At 51.2% G+C, this 22698-nt stretch overlaps 10 protein-coding genes across 10 annotated transcripts; 7 read left to right on the top strand and 3 right to left on the bottom strand.

The window, feature by feature from the left end:
• The first annotated feature begins 170 nt into the window (after positions 1–170).
• On the top strand, positions 171–1586 carry BDQ94DRAFT_37564 (TatD family hydrolase). Its single transcript, XM_026775607.1, has one exon. It carries the CDS (start codon positions 283–285, stop codon positions 1462–1464), a length of 1182 nt encoding a protein of 393 aa, XP_026626123.1. The 5' UTR covers positions 171–282; the 3' UTR covers positions 1465–1586.
• A 1-nt stretch (position 1587) lies between these two features.
• On the bottom strand, positions 1588–3529 carry BDQ94DRAFT_37571 (uncharacterized protein). Its single transcript, XM_026775608.1, has 6 exons — positions 3100–3529; positions 2646–3024; positions 2475–2592; positions 2348–2415; positions 2258–2288; positions 1588–2180 (listed from the first exon to the last, which is right to left on the bottom strand). The coding sequence occupies exons 1-6, from the start codon at positions 3268–3270 to the stop codon at positions 1820–1822; spliced, it is 1128 nt and encodes a 375-aa protein (XP_026626124.1). The 5' UTR covers positions 3271–3529; the 3' UTR covers positions 1588–1819.
• A 73-nt stretch (positions 3530–3602) lies between these two features.
• On the top strand, positions 3603–3968 carry BDQ94DRAFT_144501 (uncharacterized protein). Its single transcript, XM_026766459.1, has one exon. It carries the CDS (start codon positions 3672–3674, stop codon positions 3906–3908), a length of 237 nt encoding a protein of 78 aa, XP_026626125.1. The 5' UTR covers positions 3603–3671; the 3' UTR covers positions 3909–3968.
• Positions 3969–4106: 138 nt separating this feature from the next.
• On the top strand, positions 4107–5061 carry BDQ94DRAFT_144502 (uncharacterized protein). Its single transcript, XM_026766460.1, has 2 exons — positions 4107–4859; positions 4933–5061. Exon 1 carries the CDS (start codon positions 4260–4262, stop codon positions 4491–4493), a length of 234 nt encoding a protein of 77 aa, XP_026626126.1. The 5' UTR covers positions 4107–4259; the 3' UTR covers positions 4494–4859; positions 4933–5061.
• A 740-nt stretch (positions 5062–5801) lies between these two features.
• Positions 5802–7798, top strand: BDQ94DRAFT_179045 (S-adenosyl-L-methionine-dependent methyltransferase). The gene is made up of 5 exons (XM_026773279.1): positions 5802–6139; positions 6230–6353; positions 6434–6557; positions 6614–7071; positions 7129–7798. Exons 1-5 carry the CDS (start codon positions 5816–5818, stop codon positions 7437–7439), a joined length of 1341 nt encoding a protein of 446 aa, XP_026626127.1. The 5' UTR covers positions 5802–5815; the 3' UTR covers positions 7440–7798.
• A 242-nt stretch (positions 7799–8040) lies between these two features.
• On the top strand, positions 8041–10731 carry BDQ94DRAFT_179049 (transcription factor domain-containing protein). Its single transcript, XM_026773280.1, has 3 exons — positions 8041–8234; positions 8313–9498; positions 9558–10731. Exons 1-3 carry the CDS (start codon positions 8171–8173, stop codon positions 10702–10704), a joined length of 2397 nt encoding a protein of 798 aa, XP_026626128.1. The 5' UTR covers positions 8041–8170; the 3' UTR covers positions 10705–10731.
• Positions 10732–11483: 752 nt separating this feature from the next.
• Positions 11484–12950, bottom strand: BDQ94DRAFT_170783 (nuclear transcription factor Y subunit beta; the record flags this gene model as incomplete). The annotated part of the gene is made up of 5 exons (XM_026771586.1): positions 11484–11685; positions 11738–11994; positions 12091–12218; positions 12284–12394; positions 12791–12950. The coding sequence occupies 5 exons, from the start codon at positions 12948–12950 to the stop codon at positions 11484–11486; spliced, it is 858 nt and encodes a 285-aa protein (XP_026626129.1).
• A 451-nt stretch (positions 12951–13401) lies between these two features.
• On the top strand, positions 13402–14138 carry BDQ94DRAFT_144510 (uncharacterized protein). The gene is made up of 2 exons (XM_026766461.1): positions 13402–13423; positions 13729–14138. The coding sequence occupies exon 2, from the start codon at positions 13774–13776 to the stop codon at positions 14056–14058; it is 285 nt and encodes a 94-aa protein (XP_026626130.1). The 5' UTR covers positions 13402–13423; positions 13729–13773; the 3' UTR covers positions 14059–14138.
• A 1917-nt stretch (positions 14139–16055) lies between these two features.
• Positions 16056–19253, bottom strand: BDQ94DRAFT_179051 (AP-1 complex subunit gamma; the record flags this gene model as incomplete). Its single annotated transcript, XM_026773281.1, has 5 exons — positions 16056–16537; positions 16592–18707; positions 18759–18947; positions 19010–19133; positions 19232–19253. 5 exons carry the CDS (start codon positions 19251–19253, stop codon positions 16442–16444), a joined length of 2547 nt encoding a protein of 848 aa, XP_026626131.1. The 3' UTR covers positions 16056–16441.
• An 832-nt stretch (positions 19254–20085) lies between these two features.
• Positions 20086–22604, top strand: BDQ94DRAFT_37646 (histone acetyltransferase NGG1). The gene is made up of 3 exons (XM_026775610.1): positions 20086–20676; positions 20768–21231; positions 21280–22604. Exons 1-3 carry the CDS (start codon positions 20130–20132, stop codon positions 22273–22275), a joined length of 2007 nt encoding a protein of 668 aa, XP_026626132.1. The 5' UTR covers positions 20086–20129; the 3' UTR covers positions 22276–22604.
• Positions 22605–22698: the final 94 nt, after the last annotated feature.

The raw sequence follows: 22698 nt of genomic DNA on the forward strand, positions 1-22698 counted from the left end.
TAGAAATCATGACTGCATCCCCAGAACCAAAATGCGGAGAAGCAAGACAACAAAGAAGCATGTGATGCTCGATGTCCGTTGCCTGCCCAAGGCATCATTACACCACGTATCGCGTGTGTATCGGCGGGCTTTTCCTTACGTCACAGCTTAGCTCTCTCTCCATTCATCATCCGACTTTTTGTCAATCAACACATCCCCAAGCTGCCTCTGAATCATTTTTCTTTTCGCTTTGGCACTCTAATTCCGCCTCGGCTTTCCGATCAATTCTTTTTCACATGCACCATGTCTGAGACGGATCAGAATGATGCATTTCCTTGGCACTTGGGGCTGTTCGACGCCCATTGTCACCCCACTGACACCATGTCATCCATTGCGGAAATCCCCCAAATGAAAGTATCGACATTAACAGTCATGTCCACTCGCGGGGAGGACCAGGACTTGGTGCTTCAGACCGCTACATCCTTGACCCAGGGTCAGGAGTCCGCCCAAAGTTCGGCGACAGGGCCTGTGCTACCGTGCTTTGGCTGGCACCCATGGTTCTCGCATCAAATCATCGACGATACGACTGGTTCGCCCAAGACCGATGAAAGTACCTCACCAATTGAGCTGAAGAAGCTGCACTATAAGAAGGTCCTTACTCCAGAGCCAGATGATGACTTCATCCTGTCGTTACCTGATCCAAAGCCACTGTCAGAGTTGCTGTCGGAATCTCGAGCACGGTTGCTGGCGTATCCTCGTTCTCTTGTGGGTGAGGTTGGCCTTGATCGTGCGTTTAGGCTTCCCAAGGCGTGGACCGAGGAGGAAAAAGAAACTCGGGATGAGCGAATGACCCCTGGATCTCGGGAAGGTAGACAGCTTTCGCCGTATCGCGTTCAGTTGGCGCATCAAAAAGCCGTCTTGGAGGCTCAGCTGCGGCTAGCTGGGGAACTTCAGCGGCCAGTTTCTGTGCATAGCGTTCAAGCTCATGGGGCGGTCTTTGACCTTTTTAAGGCCCTTTGGTCTGGCCATGAGCGAAAGAACGCCTCACGACGGGAGAGACGCCGACGTTATAGTGTTCCAGATGCGCATGCAGAGAGCGATGCGGAGGATGAACGAATGCAACAGAAGCCTGCAAAGTCAGATGAGAAGTCTCTCCCATTCCCACCACGGATCTGCATGCATTCTTATTCCGGGCCGGTGGAGCCATTGAAGCAATTTCTGCATCAATCTAATCCGTCAGACGTCTACTTCTCCTTCTCTTCTGTGATAAACTTCGGCGGACCTTCGTCACAGAAGGTCATCAACGTTATCAAGGCTTTGCCTGATGATAGAATACTCATCGAGAGCGATCTGCATACGGCTGGGCAACAGATGGATGACTTGCTTGAGGAAATTGCTAGGCAGATCTGCAATATCCGCGGGTGGGAGTTACATCAAGGCGTTCGGCAGCTCGCTGAAAACTGGAAGAGGTTCGTTCTTGGATGATCAATACAACTGCGGAACATGAGGTACATGCAAGACCATTAGCCCTGGACTTGCATACGTACATAATCGCATATAGAGGATTTTTTGTTGTGGTAGCGATATGAAGGTATGAAAGCAACGCAACATTTAGGCTCGATAGTGTTGAACCGTCATGCTAACACATCATCATAGCAAGCGTCTAAACTTATTCTAGATGAAGCACTTCAGCTTCTCAAAAACATCTTTGGGGGCTCATACAACTTTGCGCCTATTCAATGGAAAAACTACAAGCACTTAATGAAAGACCAACACACAAAGAAGGCGGAGAAAGAAAAAAAAAAAAAAGCATGTCAGAAACACCCTCAGTGTAACTCTCCTATTTTACAGGGTCATTTGTTTTATCAGCACCACCTGGCTGTGGTGTCACACTTTCGTACACAACAGTGATTTTATCTGTACGACGGATGTGCCCCATATAATGGCTTTCGTCCTCGTGATCGTCACCTATCTGCAAGATGCTATCCTGGCTGCCAATGTCTGCAATCATCATATTGCCTTTACTTTTCCGGTGTCCAGATCGCTTGCTGCTCCACTTGTTAGACTCGGGCAATTGGGTACTGCTCTCTTTGTACTGATATCCGCCGGTACTTCTCAGACTGCGCTTTCCGAGAATTATTTCGAGAAGCGGTTGTAACGTGGGGATACATGAGGCTAGGATCACGACGTTTGATTCGATACTGCCGGGAGATTGTCAATATCCGGAATTGCTGCTCAATAAGGGCTTGGTGTCACGAAGTAACACATGGTGGCTTACCTTGTCCATATCACAAGGTCGGCCGTGGCATCTGCTATAGTGTCAGTGAACATCCGGCCTTAGTACAGTTTTGCATCAAGGACAACTCACATGTCGTATCGCTGAGATCGGCAAGACCTGGTAGCTGCATGCACTTGATGATTGCCATTGCACAAGCGCTATAGCCTTGTTTCTTAGCTAATAGTGATGACGATGAGCTTCTTGAGTTCTTGCTTACACTGCACTCAGACCCAGCGCTGCACACAACGCCAATCGTTTCCGCATCGACATATGAAGCTTTAGTAAGATGACTGTCGGATAAATTGCCAAATACAGATCCGTAAAGGCAGATATGGCTATCGTTGTTTAAGCTAGACTTATCTTTCTATTGAATCATGGTCGCACATACCTCCAGTGAAGATGGCATAGTCCACAAGGATCCACGAGCTCCGGCAACTCGCGCCCTTTGACAGAAGGGACGTTTCCCAAAGAGCTTTCGCTGGATCGCACATGGTAAAGAGCACCAAGATGCAAATACACGACACCAGTGCCACAAACCCCGTCAATCCCCACAAGATCGCGCGTTGTATCGTTGTCGGATTCAGAAAACGGCTCAGCAGGGCAGCCACGGCTAATTTGGGTAAGGCGAAGGAGATTATGCCCAAGGCGAAGTTGATATAGTTGACTAGCAGAACGAGTTCTAGTCTATCTGCTATGACGACTGCATGTTTTCCGTAACCTAGAGCGACGTCGACCGTGGTTACTACAGAATATGATATGCTGAAAAACTAACAGCCGTCAGAATGTACAGCAAAAAGGACGACTGTGGCAGTCGGACCTGAGAAATAGTATAATCGACTTACCATTGACGTTGCGATCAACCAGTCGTCTGCACCTGGGTTGCGCAAGACTTTGATACGGATGAAGAGCCTGGCTGCCACAGCTAGAATTGCAAGACTAGTCATGGTCCAAAAGACAGCCAATATTCGTGGGCCCTTAGTCTGGTGGGCATATTCTGAAGATACAGCAGTCATCGCTCCGTGTCCAACATCCACAGCTGTGCGTTGGCGTGAAGTAGTCGAATGTCACAAACATCAGAAGGTCCAACGCTGATATGATTCCAGCAAAACGTGCTCACTGGGCTACTTGGGCTATCCAGAGGCCCAACTTAAGGGGTTTACGTACAGTCTTTCATTGTACTCTAACATAATTTGCTTTTCCCCTAGTGTCAATTAGTCCACTAGCTGTGCAACAGAATCCCTGTCACTTCCAGGCCGGTTACGGACCATCTCGTGCATCCGAAGTCGCCGCAGAGTTTCGTCGAGAATCCCTTGCTCTCCAATCTTTATATTATTCTAATTCTAGACTCTAGAGTCGAGACGCCTAGATCCAGAGTAATGTAGACTCATCGAAACATCAACCGGAAATAATATCCATGCTACCACTACCTGAGACATCATGGATGGCACCATCGAGATTGCCCAATCAATCGCTAAGCAAGCAAACCAATAGCAGCACAGGGGGCATGGCACTTCCGCGCATTATTCAAGAGCGTGGCATCAATTTCAGCCTAGAGCTGAGCCCTGATAAGGAACATGCCCGACATTCCAGGGTTCAAGAGACGTTCCGTGTTGGAATGAGCAGGAGACGGTCATTGCTAGATCGAGATTAGTGGCTTGAACACTAGTCTATTAGTCGAGACAGTTCAAGGAAGGGAATAATCATATGAAAGAACAGGTCCCAATATAAACCGAGCTTTTTGACCTTCCCACAATTCCGACTTCCGAACGAGTCTGCCTGGAGTCCGGTTCCACCAGCGACGGCGCCGGCGTCACGCACCATCTGGCACCGTTCTATCCTTAGCGTATACTACAAGGCCTAGTGGATCACGCTGCCTTCTTTGTCCTTTTGGACGCTACTGGGCGCAAATTAATTAATAACAGAAATCGCAGCTGTACGATGAAGTATCTCAACTAATCGGTGATTCTTGAGGTTGCATTTCTTCCTTGAGATAGACGATCAAATGATAGCATCCGTGCGCAACTTGAAAGCGCCCCCAAATTCGGAGTACATGTGGCTGGATATCACCCCCCCTACAGCAACATTTAAGGCTGAACATCAAGAGTCGCTAGAATTGCTTGTCTGGCCCAGGCGATCCACCATGTTCTTGGCACCGCAGAGTTCCCCAACAGCCAACTACACTGTTGCTACAAGGTCGTACCGTGGTGCTAATATTCAGTCATTTCCTATCTGTTAATGAATCATCCGTCAGATACCAAACTATAGACTAGTTGCACGAAGGCAGTCCAAAAGTACGATGCAGGCCCGGGCCTATGGATGTTAATGGCGCGAAGCGTGGTGTCATGCGCTATGCAACTATCCCTGCAAGACAGCGGTCCCGTTGGCGCAGTGATAATTAATTGAAAGCAACCTTTGTCCGTCTCAGGGGCACCTCCGCTTTTGTTATTGAGATACGGATGCTCCTAGCAGTACTGGCGCAGTACTACGCTCTCTGAAACCCGTGGCAAGAGTGGGAGTTTCTCGTTTCCCTGATGCCTGCTACCTCTGGTTCAAGATCAAAGAATTTTCCAAACTTCGATTCTGGCGATTGTGGGAGCCATCGGTATGATCCTCTGCACTTACGCAATACCTATCTCGCGAATCCTATCTGGAGTCTGCCTACTGAGATAAATTAGTCTCAGGATACGGCGCAGCACTGGAATTTATAAGAGTGCGCTACTTGCTTTTTGGTGCGAAGCCGTCGGGGCGGGACTCTATCTTATGAGCGGATGCCTATCCCCGAACCCCGTCTACATATAAGCCAGGCCTATTTATATTGCTATTTCCGTGACCTTGTTAGTGGAAGTGCTGCACTAAGGAACTAGTGACGCCGTCCAGTCTCGAACACCCACAAAATATCGGCGGGGAGGCTAACACAGCGTTATATTGCCGCTGCTATCTCACTTGTGGGTATCCTCAAAATTGCTTTTCCGTCCTAAATCATCCTGTCTAGTTATCCACTGCGCGAGCTTGTCCAGTGAGACCATGGAGAAGGAGCTCTGTAGGCCCTCTGTCTCTCGCCAGTGAATTCCAACGATATGAGCCTGCCTTTTGTAGCCCGCGTCTTTTGCGGCCTAGCCGTTCCATTGGTATGAACTTCCATCATTTGTCGGGGACAGTAAAAGTATCTAACCAGGGCCATTACTACCCCTCTCCAGGAAGTGGAGTCTATCCAGGCGTCGCCGCTACATTAGCGACTCTACTGCAGGCTACCAGAGTGGGCAGCCTGAACGTGAGATAAATGACCAGTGGAGGTGGCAGCAGCTAGCCTATCTCTTTGACTTAGCTCCACAGTAGGCACAAAAGACAATAGGGGCTAACTATTTTGTTCTAAGCGTCATAAAGTTATTATAGTGCGGGCTATTTTGTAGTGCTACGGAAAAGCGCAAGGCGAGAAGCCTACATAGGCTGCTCGTTTCGTCCGACTGCCGGACCTTATTAAGTAGATGGCGCCATTCGAACAGACCCCTTACATATTCCCTGTAACTCACCCCGAAGCATACCCCCAATAACTACAAAATGACTTATACGAACGTCTCAACGGTTGTTGAGCAATGTACTAATGGCGATCATACCAACGGATATCATACTAATGGCCACCATACAAATGGCATCCATTCCAATGGCCATGGGCCTTCCAAGTCGGACGTGAACGTGGATACGATTGCCATTTTACCAAATGCACCGGATGCTGTCCCGGCTCTCATCGATCAGATCGCGTCCCACAAATCCATATGTCTGGAGAATTCGGTGGAGAGGTTAAGGCTACGAGATGCTGCGAGATCCTTGGCTAATGCGCTGGAGACCCCGCGAGAGGCGATTGTCAGGCAGTGCTGGACTACGGTAAGTCCTGTCTGTTACGTGAGAGCTTGGGACTGTATTATGAGTTGACGTGCATAAATGCTGGGATCTAACAAACGGTTTCTGCTGCAGGCTACTCTGCACGCTGCTATTGAAACGGCTCTAGCTATAGGTGTGTTGAGCGAGTTATCTCGGGACAAGCCAAAGTCCGTTGCAGAGCTTGCAGTGATAACACAGAGTGATCCAGTCTTGTTGTGTAAGTACTTACTGGTTGGATCAGTTTCATTTGTGGCATGTATTGCGTAGGTAGAGTTGTGTTTTACTTACGCCTCCTAGCGCGCATCATGAAACATCTGGCATCTATGAGCGTAATCACTGAAGCGGGACCTGACGAGTACATCGCGACGAACCTCTCGACCACACTAAGTGTCGAGCGATATGGAGATGCTTTCCCCGCACTGTGAGTGACACCAAGGCGCCCATTGACTGGTTACTAACGTTGATGTCCATTCCCAGCTCGGCTTGGTTATACCCAGGTATCTACGCTATCCCTGCCTTTCTTAAACAGACTGGATTCCGCAATCCAACCGATCCCACCAAGTCCCCATTCCAGCTGGGACAGCGAGTCGACGAACACTTCTTCGAATGCGTGCAAAAGAACCCCACCCTTAACAAACAGTTCGGCAACCACATGTCGGTGTACCATCAGGGACGACCTAGCTGGATGGACAAAGGCTTCTACCCAGTCCAGGAACGGTTAATTAAGGGTACCGAACTGAGCGAGAAGGACGTCTTCTTGGTTGATGTGGGTGGTAGCACCGGGCACGATGTATCTGAGTTCCGTCGGAAGTGGCCAGAGGTGGCTGGGCGCCTTGTGGTGCAGGATCTGCCTCAGGTTATAGAAACTGTGAAGGACTTGCATGTATCCATTGACCCAATGGCGCATGATTTCTTTACGGAGCAGCCGGTGAAAGGTATGTCTATGAAACATTTACTCTGATAATTTGAAGATCTGGGCTGATAAGGTTCAGGAGCACGCGTGTACTATATGCATTCGGTTCTACATGACTGGCCTGACGATGTGTGCGGTCAGATCCTGTCCAACCTTATCCCAGCCATGAAACCAGGGTACAGTAAGCTGTTGATCAACGAGTATGTTGTCCCCAGTCTCGACGCGCATTTCGAGACGACTAGCCTTGACATGATCATGATGTCAATTGCCTCGGGGGAACGGACGGAGAAGCACTGGACTACGTTGATTGAATCTGTGGGGTTGAAGGTAGTCAAGATCTGGACGGTGGAAAAGGGAGTGGAAAGCTTGATAGAATGCGAATTGGCGTGAACTTAGAAAAGTCCCGCGGGCAACTTGTCCGCAATGCAGAAGAAGTCAATATTAGGACCATGACTCCGCTTTAGCCGTACATTTTTGTCAAACACTTTATCTCGAGAATGTATGTTGATAAGGAATTCCACCAACCGTCCAGTGAGAAAGACAGGAATGGACGATAGGCGGACTGATAACGGAGCTGACGCCAGGGTGGATCCCCGGAGTGGATAAGCGCACGGAAGAAGACACCGGGTGTCACGCAAATGCAGGGCAGAAGACATGGAGGGGGTCCTGAGCGTGGGTAGTTAGACTAGGTATGCTTTTAGGTAACCATGGGCAGGATGGTAGCAAGCAAACGGCGGATCATGACAGGCTTCCAGAAGACGAGGAGAAAAAGCATCGAAGGTCTTAAGCAAATTCAATGGAATCGATCAGCACCCCCGCCACGTGACTCCCCCAGACCCGCCCTGGATGAGCCCCACTCGATTGCCCATTATCGGCCAATCACAGCTATGCCGAGCAAAGCAATTCGAGTTTCCCGCCTTTTCTCCTCTTCATGTCTGGCATTTCTCCTCCTCCTTCTCCTCTTTCTTCTTTCCGTCTTCTTCATTCTCCTCTCCAATCGTTCTGTCCGTGGGTAGATCATGTCCTGATCTGACCTTATGCTCTCTCCCTCAGATCTCTCGGATAAGAGATGACGAATTAGCGAGTCTCCGGACCCTTGGATCTGTGTCGATGTTTCGGCGATGACCTCCGCAGCGCACAGCAGTCATTCACCCGCCGGGAATGGGGTGACTAAGCGCAAGTCAGGTACGCCCTGCAATGTTTATGAGGGACTTGGCATATATCTGCTATTCTTTTCATGGTTCTGATGAAGTTCCCCTCTAGGCTCCGCAGCCTGCGTCCACTGCCATCGGCGCAAAGTCCGATGCGATGCCCGCATCGTCGGCCTCCCATGCTCCAATTGCCGTTCCGCGGGAAAGACCGACTGTCGGATTCACGAAAAGAAGAAGCGTCTGGCTGTGCGATCAATCCTCGACCCCGTTCCGATCCGCTGTCGACCACCTCCTGCTTCTTCTGAGCCTACACACAGACACTCTCTGCCTCTCACGGCTACAACCCCACCTGACGCTTTCACCACCACCTTTCGCGGCGTCCAACCGGAAGTGACAACGCCTGTCGCACATCCCGCATCAAGTCTTCATAATCTCCATCAAACGCTTAATCATAATGTTAATCACCACCCTCCCCATAATGGCGCCGGGTCAGCTGCAGAATCTCCGACATATAACCGTCCCCCGGGCCAGGATGTCTCGGCCGAATCAGACTCCCACGCGGATTTGGAGAAACGACTAGTGAAGCTCATCGATGAGGAAGAATCGGGCAGTCGGGAGATTCGTCGGGGTGTGCGAGCTATATACGTGGGCCATGAGCTGTCGAACATGTCTTTCTTGATCCGTCAGCAACGCGACAAGGATGACGACGTCTATCACTTTGCAGGCAATGAGATTCCGCGACGACAGTTAAGGACCGGCCATGATCAGCTCCTCATGGATGCTCTCACTTTGCCTGAACCGGCCCTAGCAGATGAACTGGTGCAAGCTTACTTTGACCACGTCAACCCAGGGTATCCTATCATTGACGAGGACTTGTTCATGGCGCAGTATCGCAACCGGGACCCTGCTGATCCTCCCCCGATATTGCTGCTACAAGCGATTCTGCTAGTGGGAGCCCATGTCACTCGTCCCAAAGCGGAACGCGATGCCCTCAAGGATATTTTCTTCCGTCGTGCCAAGTGGCTGTTTGATTCACGGATTGAGCGTAATCGCGATATCCTGGTGCAAGCTGCTCTACTTTTGACTTGGCACTCGGATGGTGCCGACGATGATGTCGCAGCGAATGCGCACTACTGGGTGGGTGTAGCTGCCAGGATTGCTACGGGCCTCGGAATGCACCGAAATCCTATCTCTAGCCGGTTTGTCTCCCGTGATCGCCGGATGTGGAGGAGGCTATGGCACATTATAGTGCAATTCGACGTTATGGTATCACTTTCGTATGGTCGACCGCAGGCAATGTAAGCAGATAGCCCCCTCCTCACCCTCCCAATCAGCCGCTGACTGCTTCCTACAACAGAAACCTAGAAGACTCCGACGTGTCTCCATTGACAATCTCTGACTTCGAGGGCTGCGGACCTCGTGTCCAATCCGACTACGTGATCCATTTCACTGAGCTCTCAGTAATGATCTCGTACATCGTTCGAAGCCGCTTCGGACTACGAGTGAGCGCAGAGCGTCGCAAAGCCGTCCTCCTAGAAGCCGACGAAGCCCTCGCCAATTGGTCCCTGAAGCTGCCCGATAAACTACGTCTCCGCGCGTCCGACATGGACCCCTGGTCCGCCATGCTCCATCTCACCTACAACAACTTCCTGATCCTCCTCCACCGCCCACACCCCCGAGCATCCGCCTACTCAGACGACTACGGCCCGCATGATGCCGAAATCTGCAGCGCAGCCGCAGGAGTCATCACCTCCATCTTCGAAGAACTCCGATTAAACGACCGCCTCAAGTTCCTCTGGTACTCCGGCGTCCACACCCTCTTCACAGCCATGATCCAAGTCCGCGTCGAACTCCGCTTCTCCAACCCCGTCCTAGCAATCAACGCCCTCCGCCGCTTCGACTCAGCCTCCTACTCCCTCCGCGAACTAGCAAGCTATTGGTTCCACGCAAACACCATCCTCCGCCTCTTCGAAGACTCCAGACGCCTCCAAGAAGACCTCCGAATGGCCACCAGCGAACGACCACCCCGCCGCTTCAGCAACCCTCAAGACCAACTCAAAACAACCCTACACTCCACCACCACTTCCACCTCCGCACCCACAGCAATGCAGACACCAAGACCCCCCAACCCAACCCCCACAGACCGCCCTCTTCCCTTCGAAGTCCCCACCCCAGACTCCTCCACGAACCACCTCCCAACAAGCCCTCACCACAGCCACCCTCAACCTCAATCTGAGCCCCAACAACATCACCATCTAGACGCCTGGATCCCCCCACCCCCACCATCCGCTACCATGACCCCCGTCGTCGACGCCATCGACGCCGACGCGCCCCGCGAATCTCTCGACTGGCGCCAACTCTTCTCCTTCACGGATCTGGACCAGCCCGTGCTGCCTATGGCCATGGAAGGGCTACCAGAGTTAGAGGATGAATGGCGTCAGATCTACTGGCAAGAGACTCCGATGTCGGATCTTCTGTTAGATGGGGGGTGGATGCATGGATAAATTTCACATCATACCCCACGTGCGTGGAACGTGCGGTTGGGTTCTCTGTTGATTTAGCGAGTCGTGGTATCTTTCTCTGGTTGCTTAGATTGGCATTTTATTACTATGATGATGACTATGATGATGACCTTTTGTGTTTGATTTTTTTCTTCTTCTTTCTTTCTATCGTCCCGTTGTTTATATGGTGGATAGCTCGTTTTTGTTGAGTACGTAATAAGGGGGTTCAGCGTTACACAGCGTGAGCCATTCATGAACTATTGTCTGTCGTACAGGATTTATCTAGCGGTAACTTAAGACTTGGCTTCTACGGTTAAAATGCAACCACGTGATTTTTTCTGTCAGGGGACAGTGAAGTCCAATCCGTGTTCTATTTGTCAGGTTCCTGTCTTCTTCTTCTGAACAGTATCCCATACTCTGCATAAACAATGACAAAGACACACAATAATAGATACTCAACTCAGACAATAATTACATGTAACTGGCCCAAGCAAAGAGGTGGGAGTACCCTTTTCTCTGGTCACCATAACGCGCAGATAAATATTGGTACTCGTAAGCATGAGAATATATGACAGCCTCTCTCTTGGTTGGCTTGATGTTGAGAGGTTTGCTTTGGTTATATGAAGGTGACTGAGGCGCCAAGTGGGCCTGGCAGGTCGGCTGGTGCTCTAGCCGATTGTAGAAGAGAAAATGAAGAATCAGAAGCAAAAACAAACCAAATCAGTAAAACTATCTCTCGGCTCCGTTAATCCTGTCGTATTGCTTGATTCGTATTCGTTCCGTTAATATCCCGTAAGTAACCCATCGTATCGTACCGCTTTATTAGGATTGCTGTACAGGGAGTAACATCCGGGAACGTTCATCGCTTGGGCCTGTGATCCCAGCCGCTTTTCATGCTGGAGACGAGGGGCATCTAGCCTCTGTGGGTGTGAGGTGAGGCTGATGTTCGAATCTCTTCTTGTTCGATTCCGAAGAAGACCCTTGCTGTGGGATAGTCGTCAAGTCCAGCGGATGGTTCTCCCGCACAATAGCATACTAATAAGATTCACCAGCGGTGCCGTTGTGCGGCTGGCCGACCATCGGGGGGTAGCCATAAGCGGAAGTGTCCTGCTCAGACGGGTCCAAGCTTTGGTTCATGATGTTGTTGGCGCTGTCAGCAGCATCAGGAAACCCTGCACCTGGTGCCATTGGACGGCCACCAGGACCGGCAGGTCCCGGGGCCCCTACGGGCGCGCCAGCACCATATCCACTGCTTGTTGGACGGTTCTGGTGCTCGCCTCTGGCGGATTGGGTCTAGAGGAATCATTAGCGTCCGGATACGTCATGAAACTCAATGTCGCCTGTTACGAAAAAGAGGCAACATGATTGGGGACGTTGCACAGGTCTCACCTCGCGATACTTGGACAGGTAAATCTTAAGGGCCTCTGCATAGTTTTCAAACCCGAGGGAGGTCATGGCGAATAGAATGTCCTCCCCGTTAACGGTCTTGCGCTTTTCTTGCTGGCATTTCTCGGAGGCTACGGACAAATGTGCGAGACTCCGTCAGTGAAAGAGCTTGTAGAGCAGGTGTGGTCGCACCAACCTTCGCTAGTGATGAATGAGATAAACTCGCTCACACACTCTTGCATGCACTCCTTGGCCTCCTTTGCGATTTTGGCATTTTCAGGCAAAGCCAGCTTCATGATGCGGGCCACTTGATTTGCAACATTAGTATCCTAATTTGGTATCAACTGTGATAAATGCGGGAGTCGCAAGCATAGATGAAAGTGATCAGGCGTCTTTTACTTCCAGACATCGGGGGGAGTATGCGAGCTTCTATGATGGGTAATGTGCGAGCAACCAGAAGACGAACGATGAAAGGGCCAAGGTAGGCTATATCCGAGCCATGAAAATCCAAGTCACAAAAAAATATACAGAAGAGCCGGCGGATATGATCAGATAAAGCAACTAGGGGGTGGTTGAAGGGGGGGGGGGGGGGGGGGGGGGGGGGGTGAACCACCATAGTAGGGCAAGAGGCGGTTGACCAGCAGATAAACGTAAGGTACGCGCAAATCAGAAAAGGAGAAAGCTGCAAGGGAACGTAACTAACCATTTGCAATTGGTAGCCATCTATCCTGCTCCTTCACCTCGAACTCTCCCTGACCCTGCGCCTGAGTGTCTTGTTGTTCCTTATCCATTTGTTCCTGGTCTTCACCCGATTGAACTTCGGGTTCCACCTCCGGTTCCTTCGAGGGAGAGGTCGACGACATGATTTTTAGCTGTTCTGAGAACGTGCAGAGATACTGGATTTAGAACGGGGGCTTGTCTCTAACTGCTCTGTTGGCAAACCACGTCAGAGCTGCGTGCAGCACGCGGTGGATTCTCGATCTCGCGCGCTATGATACAGCCGCGCCAAGGACAACGAGGGTGCGTCTGGCTGGGCAGCGATTCGCTTCACGACAGCCTGAACGGGGAAAGACGGGCGTAGTTGCGCGTGTGGGGGATTGGCAATGCTTCTGCGATAGTCCTGCTTTAGCGTCGTGAGCAAGGACCGGCGGGATCTATTATTCGACGAGGGTGGAGGGGGGTTTGTGGTCGCAGCAGGCGTTTCTGTTTGTTATTGTTTCTAAAGTACTTTAAATCTGTCTTGCCTGTCTGTTCTTGGGATTTCCTGCGCGTTTCTTTTTCGTATGTCTTTTTTCTCTTTTTGTTTTATTTTCTTTCTTCTTCTAAATGGACGGATCTGATTTGATTAGCCAGAGTGAAGAGGATACAGCACCCAGAAACCTGGAAACTCTTTTTTGGGCAAGCCCCTGTGGCTCTGTGTGGAGGGAGTTTAGAGGGGGCGCGCGCGCGACTGCAGGAGTGGTCACGTCAGCAAGCCATGCGCACTTGACAGTTTCCAGCGCGGAAGATCTGGGAACAGTCGGGGCGGGATGTGACGCGGGTAATGCAACACGGAAGTAACCGTGGGTCAGACTGGCAGTGTGGCACGTTGCGCAGCTGGGAAAAGCAGCAAAACCAACAATTAAAGAGGGAGCGACCGACCAGGCGATTGGATCAAATTCCGGTGGCCCACGACGCTGGGGATGGATGGGGCGTGTTGAGTTATTGGCTTACCGTCCAGTAGAGAGCAGGCAAATGGTCGTAGGGCAGGTATTACTGGGGACGGCCGCGATGCGCGCAGCAATCAATTGGCGAACCAGAAGTCCCTGGCAAGGCGAGCAACGATCACTGGTTGTTGCGAGAAAGTCCCCCGACACCAATGAGATCGAACGGAGATCTAGATATAAACGGTGTTCCTCCAACGGAGAGGACTCGATGGATGAAACTGATGATGATGCTGTATCTAATGGAATCGCGATTGATGAGCGTTGATTGCTTGCTTGCTCAGTCAAGAGAATGATGAGGAAGAAAGAGGAGGAAGAGAGAGAGAGCGAGAGACAGAAAGAACGAGGAACCGCGCGACGCTGCTGATGGCCTCAGGACTCTATTACGCTTCCCTTACGCGGTATCCTTAGGTATTGGTCTGTTTTCGGAAAGGTGCAGACACTGAACGGCGGGTGAGGGGAGATGAGGGGGGTCACAATACGGTATTACACGTGATGTCGGCCTGACATCGTCATCATCAAGTTGTCGGTGATGAACCATGCGATCTACAATGGGATACATCTTCTCGAGTCACTCTGTCGCGAATATACTACAGAGCGTCTGAAAGATAGTGACTTTCAGACATGGCTATCTCCGAGCTCATCCGTCTTCAGTGTAAACTCCCCCAGAAGCGAGGCTATGGCCCCCGCTGTTCTGTATCCTGCATCTATCTGATCTGACATACCATAAGCTTGCACTATGGGCAATTTCTGGAACGATCTACAATCTAAATCCTTAGCAAATTGGAGTAAGAGGCGTTGAAGCCCTGGCTGACACTGCATAGTCAAATGTACCAAGGTCATGCATAGGCGTAGAATCCCGCCTGGAGTGTGGACCGGATAGCAGGTGTCATATCAGGCATCAATGTATAATCCTTCAATCTTGGACTCAAGACGTCAAACAAAGCAGTCGAGGATGACTGCATAAAAACTGTCCAGAAACAGGTAATAGCTACTGTTCACACCACCTTGCGAAGCCCTTTCCTCAGGTGAAACAGCCTACTTTATGGTTGCCATCAGGCGAGATTGCTAAGTGGAACCTCTGCAGCCCAACGCTCAGAAGATGGTGGGGATAAGGATAAAGGCATCCACCAAGTACTTCATTTACGTTATCAATACATTTGCCGATTCATACCCAACAGTCACCAGCATTGCTTGTTGAACTATAAAAGTTACAACGAGGGAAGGATCTTAGCCCAGTACTCAGGAGCCATGACCGCCAAGTATCACATCACAATCACTTATCTACTGCCTGAGGCGATCATGAAGCAGCCAGTAAAAAACGCTGTAGGCGTCCTTGTGCCTGGACAATGTGATCAGTAGAGACGATCAAACTTGGGCGAAGCAAGCAGCCTTAATCCGGTCGGCTGCAGCTTAGACGCCTTGTCCCACTGAGGCCAACTCATCCGAGCCACACCATCCTCTTCGACGCATAAGCGCTTCGAGCGAATTGGTCAATATACGCGCCCTGCAAAACCCGCCTGGAAGCCAGACCTGGGTAAATAGAAGGAGAGATCGCTGAAGAAGAAGCAAAGGAAAGTTCAACACCGAAAAAGATTGACGATCACTACTACTAGTTACCGTATACATCAACCGTTATCTTCCCGACCAGCATTATCAAACAAAAGCTTAATGTCTCACATCTCGCATTTCAGACTGATGAAATCTTCCTTGACCCCGGCACTGCTCATTAGGCACGAGTGCATCGGAGGCCGCAGCTGTCTGTGATAGATGGCCGGTCCCTGTCGATTTGCCTCATTCCTATTATCGATGACGTGTGGAACTTCTAATCCTTTGTCTCACCCGGCTTTGGGTACAGTCATAGTCACAATCATGGTAGTTTGGGGATTGCAAGGCATCACTGAAGCGCAAACAAACGGCTCACCGGACATTTGTTTTTAACGCCGCGATGGCAATTCTTCTAACTCCGAGATATATAGTACCGTTTTGAGTTCATCATTTCCACTTCTGGCTTTCAGGGTTTAATTCTAGTGGTGTGTGCTGTTCTCAGGCCTGCTGTGCTGGCTTGTCTTCATATTACAGTAGTAGAGTATATACTATAGCGTACTACTAGTGGGTGTCCATGACTGAACAGGACGGAGTGACTGAGCCCACGTCGTCGATATGTTGAGCATGGCAAGGTGGTTGCTGAATTAGTACTTGCTACCTTACTTCTACTGGTTGACTATGACAGTCGAGCTACATTTATCACTAGTAGGAGACAAATGTGGTAAAGAGAACAGGAACATTTTCATTTTAGACCCCAACATATGGGGGAACCGGCCACTCCTAGGCCTCAGCAACATACCAAGCATTTACATAGAAGGCAAGAAGAAGACATGATAGCGAAGGGAAGAAATGCTGAAAACGGAGAGCTAGAAATGGACCGGGTATGTATGAACATGCATGTATGTAATGTGAGGAACTATGAATGGTCAAGTAGGTGTTGGTTTCCCGCTGGTAGTCTCTTCCCAAGGGTTGGTTGGCTTGCTTGCTTCCATCCTCCCTCCTAGTACAATAATTGGGTTGATAAAATAAAATTAGATGGGCGGTCTAAAAGGTTACTGTAAGGCGAATATAAGGATTCATGAAAGTAAGGCCCTGGTTACCGTTCACGGCTCGGTCCAGTCTACCTGGTCTGTTACAGGATCAGAGCCATCCTTGGCATACGTGATACGGAGACGAAGGCGGAGCTTAGGTGGGAGGGCCTGCAGGACATTAGTCAAAGGCAATTAGAAAGGGCGCGGTTGGTTTTGACTTACCCCAGTGAGTGCTGCAACTTTGAGCATCTGGATACCTTCGTCGCCAGCATCGAGATCAGCCTTGTTGATCGCGCTTAGCTGTAGTTTCTGACTCTTGGGCACGGCTGCTTGCAATCCAACATTGGAGAAGCGGCCAAAGCTTGAAGTGTTGCGGAAACGAGCCTGAATCTGCGCACTTCCACCGCTACCACGTTGGACTTGAAGGGCAAGGGAGAGGTCGTTCTTGTTAAAGGCCGTATGAGCAGGAGTCGCCGACGGCGCAGGAGTGGGTGCGGGAGAGGCAGAAGAGCCCAAGCCTGCTAGAAGATCCAAGCCTGAAGATGCAGGCTCCGCAGGTTTGGGAGAGGGCGTGCTTCCATTAGTGTTGAACAAGTCCATGATAGCGCTGGTACTGGTGGATCCTGCTGCCTTCTGCGCAGGTTGGGGAGAAGGTGACGATAAGCTGGAATCGCCGCCGAGGATATCGGCCAAGAGATCAGCCGTATTTTGGGAACCGTTGGTAGTCGGGCTGGTCGGTGGAGCATCGCCGCCCATGAGGTCCAGGAGCATGTCCTGCTCAGCCTGCTTGGCAGGCTTCTTGGATTTGTCTTTCAGGATCTTGCTTTGACGTTTCTTGGTCGGTGCACCCAAGACTCTTTGTTCTTCACGTATCTCAGGCGGGGGCATGCGTTCGAGAACTCCACGACGAATCTGGTCATAGCCGAACAGGTTGACGTACTCGACAGCCCGCTGTTGAATCTCAACACTCAGGTCGGCAGTCCGGCTGCTGAGGAAGCGACGGAGCCGCTCAACCTGTGCTGGATCAGACATGCGCACGGTAAGCTTCATAGAGGCTGTAGTGATGTATTCCACCACTGTTTGCGTGGCGTATGTGCTATTGAGGATGTTGGTGAACAGGTCAACGATGTCGCTCTCTTTGACCTCTTTAACTAGCTCCTCTTCCTCATATTGACCACCTTGGAGAAGGTTATCACCGTACTCGCCAATGACCCAGGTAGCAGCAAGGGTAAGGCCTTCTTGGGAGATGTCTTCTTTCAATGAGAGATAAAGCTTCTGCACCGAGTAGGTCTGCAGCTCTGGTGTGGTGGCTATGAGGCGAACAAAGGACGAGAGTATCTGCTCCTTAACATAGGCACCAGCAAGCTTGAGTACTCGCAGAATAGTGTCAACGTGCCAGCGTTTGTTGGGGGCATATCGGTCAGCAGCGATACCAATTTGAGTCGTCATGGCTGGCTTGAACTCGTTGTCGGCAACTTCCAGGAAAGCGAGCAGCTCTCGAACAAGAACACGCACGTTACTCTCATTGATCAACATGAAGCTGAGATCAAGGGCACGTCTTCTTATACTGATATCCGGGTCACGGAGACACTCCAGAATGGTGTTGCGGTGCCGCTGGACGGCATTGGGCTCAATTGCAACAACTTTGTTCAGGGTGTTGAGAGCAACGTAACGAATATTGTTGTCCTTGTTGGTCAGGAACTTTCCAAGAATGTTAACACCTAGCACTCTCAATCCTGAATCAGCTTCGATGTCGAGAATGGTCAGGACAGCCTCGTAGAGAATAGCGTTGCCGACGTTCTTCGTCGAATCCGTGTTAGTGGCCACCTGGGCCAGAATGTCGTTGATCATTTCGCTGGTCGCCGCATCCCCTCTTCCTAGTACTCTGAGAAGGCGCAGTATCTTCACTTGCAGGAAGGGATCGGTGATACCGGAGACATCATGTTCGGGAGCGTATCCCGAGGTGGTCAACCCCTTTAGGGAGCGCACAAGACCACCGGCCAACGGCCGGAACATCTCGATCACCCCCTCCTGGCCTTCTTCCGCCTCCTCAGCTTCACACATGTCAATCGCGAGTGTTAAACCGCACAGCAGAACACCATGGTTCCTGTCTGACAGAAGAGTCTTTGCCTTCTCCAGGAAATGCTCCTGCAGGTCGGGAACCTTGCGACATACACGCATAGCACACAGTGCCGCCTTCCTCCGAATATAGGGATTTGCAGTAGACATTAGGTTTTCGACTTCGGGGAAAAGGTCTCGAGACATTTCGACGGAGGCGATATTGCCCAGGGCGCACAGGGCCAAGCCGACGATATATTGGTTTGAGTGATTAAGGTCACTGCAAAACATTAGCTAGGAGACCCTAAGCCGACCTTGAATACAGACTCACTTCTTCAATGAGTTTGTTACCAGCGTCAAAACTTCTTGGTTCTCATCCAGTAACAGCATCGTCCCCAAGTATCCCAGGCGCTTGTCGGCGAAACGGTGGGAGGCCAGTAGCTTCAGACATTCGATTTGACCAAAGTGTGTCCGTTCACCGAGGGTGAATAAATACAGAAGCTTAGCCACATTGTTTCTCCTGTGCAAATAAATGAGAAGCTGGTTCGAGTGTTGCTAGAGGTTGGCGGTGTCAATGCTAACCGGATGCCCGAATCATGGCTCTCTTCCCTAAACGACGCACGGATGGCCGCACTCTCCTTTTGGATGACTGCTCGTTCATCGGCGATTGTCTTGGCCGAACGCACGTTCCGGATAAACTGCTTGACTGTATATAAGAGGCGGGAGAGGGGGCGACAGTTAGCGATCGAATTCCGGGGACAGGGGCATGGGAGCAGTATAGCAATGTGGGGGAGGGTTCAACACAAGGACACCTACGGGATGCCATGGCGGCCACAAGGACCCCCGGATGGGGAGGTGAGAAGAAGGGGGAGGATTGACGTGAAGGGGAGGGTCGGAGAAAAAGAACGGATGCGAAGAGACCAGTCTGCGCAATCCGGGGGTCGGTGATATGGAGGATATAATAACGACGGGGTCAGGGAGTAATGATCGGATGCAGCAGCAGCAACGCGGCGGTGGTCAGTCGTCGAGAGCCTCGCCCGTCCTTTGCGTGTTGGCCGGCTTGGCATCCCTCAAGGGCGGCCAGCTCGTCACGTGCTGGTACGGTGATCTTAATCACGGATAATAAAGCTACAACAGCGAGTAAATTATTTTTATCACTCCTTATGTAGCTCTAGGGGGTTGTTGAAAATGCTTTGGAGGGTTATAATGATAGTAAATGGGGAATGGGGTATATAGAAGAAGAAAAATGTAGCAAAAGTGGGGACTAGTGACGATGGACAAAAAATATGAAAAAGAAATTGGATAGCATGTCCTGGTTTCGATCCAGGGACCTCCGGGTTATGAGCCCTATGTGGTCTGGAATCGCGTGAACTAATAGCTCATGGTGTTCATGCTCGGATCGGGGGCCTGCAGTCACCGCGCTCAGTCAAGCACGCAGATTCAGAGTTATCGTTCCTGCCTTTGCAGACAAGCTCAGCACCGTTTCAATTGAGTAGTAGTCTGATTGTTCTTGTTGATGGTGATGTTGGAGATGCTGATCTCGAGATGCCCGTCTCCACGTGATAGGACATGTGATCTCACGTGTAGGCAATATCACATGACTTGATACAAAGGGTGCAAATAATGCATAGTAGTTCAGACTAGCAACTCCTCCGCGCATCGCATACCGTCAACAGCTTCCTGCCAAATCCCCACCTCAAACATGCCCTCCGCAAACAAAGGCAAAGGCAAAGGCCGCGAAGCTCGCCCCTCCCGAAGTCGCAACACTACCCCAAACTCCAGCTTCAGCGCCGGCCCGACCGCCTCCGCCCCGCTCCACAGCTACCTCGACAATGATGTCTCCAAGTTGATGATGACCGGCTCGACCATCCAGTATGGAGAACTACTCGAGCGCATGGGCGGAGTTGGCCCGATCCCCGATTCCAAGTCACTCGAGTTGTTGATGGAACACCTCAAGACTTTGAGCCAGCTAGCCGAAACGCGAGGCGACGCATGCAATGCCGGCATCAGAGAGCTATCACAGAAGCGTAAGGAGGTCGTCGAAGAGCAGGAGTCAGCCGAGCGGGAAGGGGCTGATCGAGTGAAGATGAAGCGAGAAGCCGATGATGAGGAGGAAGAGAAGGTACTGAAGGGAGGCAAGCTGAAGAGGCGCAAGGAACGCGGGAGCAGTTCCAAGGAGGAACGTCCGCTAACTCACGGTGCCCATGATGTTGCGCGACAGGATGGTGCTGAGACCAAGGTAGAAGGAGGTGAGTCTATCATTCGCCGTTTTGCGATGAAGCGTTGCTACTTGCGCCTTTACATCCTGCCCATCCATTCCTGCCATGCTAATTCATGCAGCCGCATCACCAGCTTCCAAAAAGTCCAAGAACGCTGCTTCCGAAGAGGCATCATCGTTATCCCCCCCATTGCGAAAGTCCCCCCAGCCAGCTGCCGATGATGACGCCGAGGATGCAGGGTCGCCTGGGTCGGACGATAGCTCTGATTCACACCAACCTGAGCCCGCGCCGGCCGTGCCACAGGTGCAAGTGTTCGGCCCCAACCCGCTCAAATTCGACGACCCAACCATATATCACATCCGGGAAGTTACTCCAGACATGACCGATGAGGAGAAAAAGGCCATCTACAGCGTCGCCCGCTTCCCCTGGAGTGATTTGAGCCATCTGATGGCGGGCTCCCCTCCGGATCGAGACTTCAGCAGCTCCAAGCCCGCGAGTCAAGTCAACGCCAATACGTTCCTAGCCTATATCGATCCATACGTCCGCCCGTTGACGGAAGAAGACATAGCGTTTCTCAAAGAGAAGGTGAGCCTTCCGGTCGATCTCGCTACGACCTAGCGCTAACAGACCCAGGGCGATCGCACGACCCCGTTTATCATGCCTCGACGCGGAAAGAAACACTACACCGACGTATGGGCTGAGGACGACGGACTCATGAATGTCGACCAGCCCAACGGCGATAAAGAGCGGCTACCGCTCAACCAAGGCAGAGGAAACATCGACCAAGTGACCGACGAGACGGTCGAAACCGACAAAGTCTCCGTCGGCCCTCTAGTCAGCCGACTCTACTCACTACTACGCTACGAGCATCGAGCTCTCCCCGATGAAACCGCCCCCAACGCCAACGGCTCCGTCAACGGCGACATGGCGAACGGGCCCATGAACCCCGACTCCATGGACATCGACCACCCAACCGGCGAAGCCTCCAACGAAACCAAACCCCTCCCCTCCGCAACCGCCTTCCCCGACTCCTCCCCGAACAACTTCAAAGTCCCCGCCGCAAAGCTCGACCACGCCCAGCTAGACGAGCGTCTGAAAGCCGAACTCCGCCACGTCGGCTTCCTCGGCCCAGACGACAACCCAGACTACGACGCCCACTACGACGATGACATCGCCCAACGCCTGCGTCTCCTCCAAAGCGAACTCAAAAAGCAAATGATCATCAACAGCGCCCGCAAAACCCGTCTCCTCGACATCGCCCGCGAACGCATGGCCTACCAGGAGTACATGACCATCCACGACGACTTGGACTCCCAGGTCCAGCAGGCCTACCTAAAACGCACCCGCACCCTTGGAAAAAGCAAAAAGGGCTCCCAGGCCAAACACCGTCCCGGTGGCGCCGGCGGCGGCAGCCATGTCGTCAGTGCTGCAGGTGTTGGCCGCCCCGCGATTGGTGATGTTGCCCGGACGCTTATGGATCGACGTAAGCGGTGGCGCGATTGTATCGGACTTGTCTTCAAGGATAGCAAGACTAGTGTGCCTGGGAAAAATGAGTCGGTCTTCGAACCGTCTTTGATGGCTGAGATTGAGAAGGCCGAGGTGGAAGGGTGGGATGAGGAACAGGATTGATCGATCGATCGAAACCTGTTACCATTCTGCCCGATTATCTTGGTTTCTGATTCGATGTACATATTGTGTTTCTTTTTCTGGCTTCCTTATTTGGCTGATATCTTAGCGATGGTTGAGTAGGTGATCTACCCTTTGGTTTAATTTTGGGTTTAAGGCGTTGAGGAAGGATGACTGGAAGGATGGATGGATATGATCGGGACGTTTTCCAAGACGTAAATATAGTCAGCATATCAGCTGGGAAGATCTCTGGATTCATATATACAGAATAGGTATTAACGAGGACTATTAGCACTCTACTTCATTACTGTGATTCTCTTCTTCGTGACTCGTATTAAATACTGATACAGGCGTATTTAATGTATATTGGTTAGTAATAAATTTAGCAAATCGGGTATCTACATGAACAAAGCAAGCTAGGAAAGG

This window comes from Aspergillus welwitschiae, assembly GCF_003344945.1.
Source record: "Aspergillus welwitschiae strain CBS 139.54b unplaced genomic scaffold BDQ94scaffold_17, whole genome shotgun sequence".
NCBI classification, from domain to species: domain Eukaryota; kingdom Fungi; phylum Ascomycota; class Eurotiomycetes; order Eurotiales; family Aspergillaceae; genus Aspergillus; species Aspergillus welwitschiae.